The 7053-nt window shown below is 29.6% G+C and overlaps 1 protein-coding gene and 1 long non-coding RNA gene across 2 annotated transcripts; one reads left to right on the top strand and one right to left on the bottom strand.

The window, feature by feature from the left end:
- Positions 1 to 1581: 1581 nt before the first annotated feature.
- On the top strand, positions 1582 to 4537 carry LOC122273182 (uncharacterized). The gene is made up of 2 exons (XR_011635976.1): positions 1582 to 1785; positions 3717 to 4537. It is a non-coding gene; the product is annotated as an uncharacterized lncRNA (long non-coding RNA).
- A 1658-nt stretch (positions 4538 to 6195) lies between these two features.
- On the bottom strand, positions 6196 to 6984 carry LOC122273183 (uncharacterized). The gene has a single exon (XM_043057254.2). The coding sequence runs from the start codon at positions 6982 to 6984 to the stop codon at positions 6196 to 6198; it is 789 nt and encodes a 262-aa protein (XP_042913188.2).
- Positions 6985 to 7053: the final 69 nt, after the last annotated feature.

Below are 7053 nucleotides of genomic sequence, written 5' to 3'. Positions count from 1 at the left end.
CACTTATCTATTCATAAACTCCTTCCGCAATCCAACCATTGTAGACTGTCAAATTGAAGCTCGCATTCTTAAAAGATGATTTTCAGTCGAAGAGGGCTAAAGGGGTATATAGGTTTAACTGTATAACAATTCATGTATGCATGGCTACTATAAGAAAACTGCTAAAAAAGGCTGTAAATCAGATGTAGTGGATATTATTTATTCTTCTAAATTCAGAAAAATTGTCGATAAGTTAAAAAGTATTCTAAACTTTAAAAAAAAATAAAAAATTTCGGACACAGTTCGGATAATCAGCGCTCTACTGTATTTACAAATTGCATTAACTCCCACCTAAACATTCAGCTTACACAAAAACAAGAAATTAATGTCGCGAAAAACACATTCCTAAAATTAAATTCGAATAACCTAAACTCCACTCGGTTTTCGCAAAAAAAAAAAACTATCATTACATCATCATCATCCCTTTTGCTGATCACCACCTGCTACTTTCTGTTTCTACCTTCAAATTGAAACCAGATTATCATCAGTTAATGCCCAATTTGGCGCTAAAAAATTTCAAAAACCTGTGGGTACTGATAATGAAGCTTTACTAAATCATACTTGTTTTTCATTTATGCAATGATTAACTTTTTCTAAAGTCTTATAATTACGATCTGATATTTCACAGAATATAGCATGCTTAACTACTAAATAAAATTGTATTGACTAGTGCTCACTTTTAAAAGTAATTAGAGTGCTTAACATCAATTTCAAGAACACAATATATCTTTCCTAAGAAGCAAAACAATGAATTTTTACAGATGGTTCTCAAAAAATTAGATTATTTACAATCACATTATAAAGTAAAATTATTAAAATATAGCAGAATTAAAATACATTTATTAGTAATGTTATTTATGTAAAATATTTCACAAAATGTTTCATAGTATGGTTACAGAATACTTTATAACATATGTGAAATGTTTATCTTAATTTAAGAATAGCAGTTCTCAGGATTATAATATAGCACTGTTAGAATTAAAATATAGATCCATTTACTCATATTGTTATTTGTATGAAACACTTCTTTCAAATACAAGGGCATTTCAGTTATTCATATTTTTACTACAAATAGACTGTACTAAGAATATATATATATATATATAAACTTTTTTTTATACATCTCCAAACTGTATCATCCTCTAAACTTTTCCCCCCATTTCTCAGGGATTTATTTTTCTAATATAAACGTAGTTTCATTTTCCTCAAAATTTACCTAATCTCTTCTTACATCTATTCAGCTACAATTGTTTCTAGATTAAAATATAAAAAAATTAGCTTTTGATAAATTGCCCAATATGGATTGTTTTTGGAAATGTTAGTTTTTAACAATTTAACCTATTTTTAAAACTAGTTTACTGCATAGGCTACTTTTTAAATATTGAAACTGTTTTTAAAACTAGTTCAGGCAGTAGAATTTTATAATTTTTTTTTAATACTGGGAATGGAATTTTAATTAATGTTATAACTTTGCTAAAAAATTTTGCATGTCTTGTTAATAGCTGTATTTTCATAATATGATTAAAAACTAATTTGTTTTAGGAATCAGAGGCTCCAATTTATATGAACCTCCCTTTGCAATTTGGTAAATTACCACCTGTACCCAAAAATCACGATAAACCTGTAAGAAAACTTAGCAATGATTGGTTTGAATATGTCGAAGAAGATAGTGGACGTAAATATTACTATCATTCCTCTACGCGAAAGGTAACCTGGAAACCACCGCGGCGTCATGAAAACATGCAGGTAATCCACACATTTATTTCAAAAGTTAAAATAACATTTCGCTTAAATAAGTTAATCCTTAACGGACTAATGCTGCTATATAAGCGGCAGTATGGCAATTTTTTTAGTGTGTTCAATGCCTCAAAGATAGCAACAAAATTGTTATTTTTATCACATTTATTGTAGTTATAATTTATATATCTATCATTGAAGCGTTCAATGTTAAAAGAGGGTGTGTAACTTTTTTATGAAAATAAGCTTTTAGTTGGTTCTGGAATATCAATCACCGATTATCAAATGCCGAGTAATTTTCTAGACTGCCTAAAGAAGAGAATCCAACAATTTGGAAGCAATTAAAACAATCTTTTCATATTTGACACAGTATTTTATTTATTTATTTTTTGGTTTCTCTCGAAAGTTCAGATTTGTAACATTCCCTTTTCAACATTACTTCAATTAAACATGCGATTATAATTATTAATATTGTGAGTATTATAATTATAACTGGTGGGAACAAAACTTAAAATATGTTCGGACGATCACTTTTTAACTTCTACAGCATCCAAATAAATGAAATATCAATTGTATGTTTCAATTCTAGCTTTTCATACCTTATTTCTTTGGAAGAATGGAAAAGAGAATATCCTGTTAAAAATATTTAAAAAAAATAATAACACTCTCATAAATTTCTCTTCATAATTCGCCCTTTTTTTTTCTTATGAAACTGTACATTATTACTAATGCTTTTAATGTCTTTTCTCTAAGTTATTAAATATTGTGGTACATGTAAATGTGAACGGGCTGTTATTCCTTGAAATAAAAAAAATTGTGAAACGACTTACTCATCATTTTTTTATATCAGGACAGTTAAACCTATGTAGCTGTTGATCTGAAAAATGTAACCATTCTTTTTGCTACCAAATCAACTATTTTTACATAACTGTATCAGTTCACAATGATAGTATTGCAAGGGCAAATACCTCATATAAAGAAAATTTGCTAAATCGTATTTTTTATAAAATAGATTTATCACTAAAAATATTATTTATTCTACCAAATCAAAAAAGATATGAGTTTTAAATATTCTTTGATTTTAAAAAAAGGAAATTTGTATGAAAAATATTAGTTCTGCCTTACATGTTTATTGGTTTATTTTTTGTTTCTGTATAAACATAAATTAGAAAATAAGTGAGACATAACAAAAGGAATTTTCTCTTTCACCATAGCTAATTTTTTCAATTTTTTTCCAGAAGTAAAAGTGTAATTAATTTTATATTTATCAAATATTTTGCGCTGAACAAACTTAATTTTAGAAACCAGATGTTTTTAAGTTGGTATTTATATTACACTCTTAAGAACTGGAAATTAGCATACCAAAAAGTAGTTATCAAAAAATACATATATATTTATATTGACCAAAAAGCATTTTAACTTTTGATTGGCTCAATCAAAAGTTGAAATGTTTTTAGGTCAATTTAGCATTGCACACTCTTTTAAAAAGTTAATTTAATCTGTTTACACTTCTGAAAAAGATGCTGGTTTTTTTGTGTGCTGACTATGACTAGAGCAGAACTGTTTGTAATGCTTTCGCCCTAATTTACGATTGGAAATCTCCAATCAAAATGCTTTTGTAGCAGATTATGTGAACAGATATAGTTCATTCATATTATTGTATTCATTAATGTTCTATTGGAATGATATAGCCTCATAACAAATTACTCTATTTTAAATCATTGGTTTTCTTGAAGTAAGTTATAAATGATATTTTGAATATCAGTCGTATGTTTATAACTTAGCGAATTAGTAAGCCAAAGCAATCTATCATCTGGAATCAAAACACACCCTCAAGTTATATTGCAATTTTTAGGAAATTAATATTTCAAATAATTACCCATGCATTCATTTTACTATTATGAATTTCTTCTCTAATGATTTGTATTTCCCAATTGCAGTCTCCATCCTCCAACAGTGAATCTAATAGTCCAAAATCTAACAATAGTTCTATCAAAGTTGTTCCCGAACCACCACCTAAACAGCTAAAACCCAAGCTAAAAAAGTTGGTTCATAGTAGCAATGAAAGTTTAGAATCTCAATCATCGCCAACTATGTTTACCATTTTACCACCTGGATGGAGCCAAATGACTGATTCAGAAAATGGCACTTGTTATTATTTTAATGAAGCTTCCAAAAAAAAGGTACCAAAAGATGTTTTTTTATCTTTAATACAATATAACTTCTAATATCCAAGCATTTTTTTTTTTAAATTCATGACAATAAAAAATCAATTAAACTAATTTCCAATTAGAGGAAAATTGAAAAAATTCAAATGTCATAATAATGACTTATTAAAAAGAGTTGCTTTTAAAAGTCATTTGTAAATTAATAGCAAAAACTGCTAATGTAAATTTAGGATTAAATGGAGCTGGTCAAAAAAGGATTACTTAAATTTGTGTTTTGTCTTCTTCTTCCTTATCCCCAAAATTAGCAGGGCTAAACTATGTCCATGAAATTCATCACCCGGAGGAAGTCGGCCACCATAAGTGTGTTATTAAGAATGTCCCTTTTGTCCAGACCTAGACAGTCCAGTATATGTTGGGGGGAAGCCTGCATGTTGTGGCACCTGGGGCAGTTAGGGTAGATTTTAATACTACCCTCAAAAGAAAGGGACTTAAGGTGGCCGCTGATAAGCCTGGTAAGTGCAGTCTGGACCTTGCGGTTGCACCGAATGTTGAGTGCACCTCCTGGACTGGTGCTCTGGTACCAGTGATGTTTGGGGGGTACGAGCCAGGAAGCGAGGTCTTCTTGTGTTTTGTAATAATATCTTATTGAGAATATCAGAATTTTAAAAACTATCTGGAAATCCAGTGTAATAACTGTCAAAAAAGCAATCAACTGGACTAAAATTATTATTTTATGGTCCCAAATTGAGCACATAAGAAAGAGACTGCTTAACAGAACAATTGAAAATATGCCCATCATAATGTATTAAAATATCAAGATTTTAAAAAATAATCTTGGAATTTTTAGAATAATTGCACAAAAAAAGGGGAGAAAAGCCACCTGGATTTACAATGGAATCAAACACATTTATTTAATATTTATGGCCCATAACATTGTTATCTCTGTTCGTTTAAGTTAGATAACTAAAATCCAGAAAGTTTTAAAATTCCAAACCTTTCAGAAGTCCAAATTTTCAAAGTTATACTGTATATAAACTAGTAAAATTAGACCTTTTTTTTTAAAAAAAGAAAGCTTTGCTGTTGATACCTCATAAATGATACCTGAAAACACCCCTACTCTCCTTTGTGTGCTTCTCCCTTTTTTGAGAGAATTGACATAGATTTGAGGGAGAGAATTAAATTTCTTCAACACAAGCATATGAGGCATTATTTATTGTTTATGCTCTGAATGAAATAAGACCATTCACGAGACGATCATACCGATAGTTTAGAAGTTATAAGGGTTTTATGTATAAGAATGTACAATTCTATACCCGTGCTTGTTTATGCATCTGATATTGCTATCTAAGCACATGAGGCATTGCTTTCTATGTGTTTTTCATACTGAATTATTTTATACTGAAAGATTTTTTATAAGTATAGTTTACTAGACTCTATGCACAAAACTGTGCTAATACAATTCACATTCACGCAATCTAAGTGTCATGCATCACGATTCGTATTCAATATCAAAATTAGAAGGGTCTATCTAATCCAATGTCAAGATTTTTTCGTATTTCTAAAATTCAATATCGCGATGATTCAACTTCGTGTGATTTTAAAATCCAATATCGCTATTCTTAAGAGCTAAGTTTTTTCTCAAAGTAGTTAAATGTGTTGTTGACATATGCCTGTTTAGGCAGAGGGGGTGCAATTGTTATTGTTTTCCAGTGGCGCCATCTATGGCCAAGAATTAAATAGTTAAATTAGGGTGTGATATACTTCCTTGGTAGGTAATTTAATTTTAAATCTTAGTTCAAAAAATTATGTTAAACCTGATACATGTATGGTATATACAAGAAGGGGAGGGCAATCAATATCGAAAACAAGAAAACAAATATTTATTTAAACAAAACAACAAGTTCCATATTATTAGGGTGGAACCCTTCAAATTATAAAGTTATACATTAGAAGACAATTAATTCAAGCCAATGCTTACTGCTTGGTGGTTCAATGTAGACTGATTATCAACTCCTCTAGTGGGGAGATTTAGAATTAATCAAACTTACATCTACATTTCTTAACACTCCCCACCTGATAATTTTAAAGTAAAGAAATTATCACAAAACAATAGCAAAATTCTACTAATTCTACATTTCACATTATTTAGACACTTAATATCTTAAAACTAAAAATATGAAAATAAACACTAATCAATTATAAGACAGTAAAATATTATTTGAAGTATCAAATTTAAGGGAATAGTAAATTATTAAAATATCATTTGAATGTTAATTATCTTTTTAAGAGGTTCTTTAATGCTTCTCATCAACCGTTCATAAAATCCTCCCCACCATGGGGCAAGCTCAACAATAAATTCCAATGCAATGCCTTCAGAGGAAATGAAATTTTGAAATTCTCCTCTAATAATAGAAAAGAAGTACCTTATATCTCTTGAAGCAGCTTTAAAAGTTGCTGCGTTATCAGAATAAATAGTTTTACAGTTATTTCTTCTTGACATGAAGCGGCGTAAAGCTAAGATAAATTTATTCGTAGACAAATCGGAAATCAGTTCTAAATGTACAGCACGTGTGACTGCACAAGTAAACACAGTAATATAAGATTTCAAAACTTCATCTTTATGTTTTACATAAAAACGCCCAGTAAAATCAATTCCAACCACTGAGAAAGGTGGAGATTGTGAAATTCTATCTTTAGACAGTTCTCCAGTACGCTGATTGGCTGGTTTCGCAAAGTGTTTTCTGCAAATCACGCATCTTCCAATTATTCTTTTCACAAGTTGTCTGGCTTGTGGAATCCAATAACTTTTTCTAATCTGCGAAAAAGTGACATTAACTCCACTATGAAGCAATTTTTTATGTTTTTCAGTGATCAAAAGCTCGGAAAATTTCAAATTCTTGGGTAGCAGTATAGGATTAACTGCTTCAGGATCCACTTCAGATTGAAACAGTCTACTGCAAATTCTTAATATCTGTTTTTCATCTAGGTATGGACGTAGACAAAATATGCTGGAGTTATTTTTTATATCTTCATTCTTCATCAAGGTTTTAATTTCTTCTTGATAAATGTTATTTTGCGCTTCCTTTATTAAAATAACTTTGGCTTCTTT

The sequence above is a fragment of the Parasteatoda tepidariorum genome, unplaced genomic scaffold (assembly GCF_043381705.1).
Source record: "Parasteatoda tepidariorum isolate YZ-2023 unplaced genomic scaffold, CAS_Ptep_4.0 HiC_scaffold_2873, whole genome shotgun sequence".
Lineage (NCBI taxonomy): Eukaryota > Metazoa > Arthropoda > Arachnida > Araneae > Theridiidae > Parasteatoda > Parasteatoda tepidariorum.
The sequence above is the reverse complement of the archived record's forward strand: the minus strand, read 5'-3'. Positions and strand labels throughout refer to the sequence as shown.

What these genes read in the sequence shown, in the direction of transcription:
- LOC122273183 (XM_043057254.2), bottom strand. Translation starts at nt 6,984, where the DNA reads ATGAAGAATGAAGATATAAAAAATAACTCCAGCATATTTTGTCTACGT.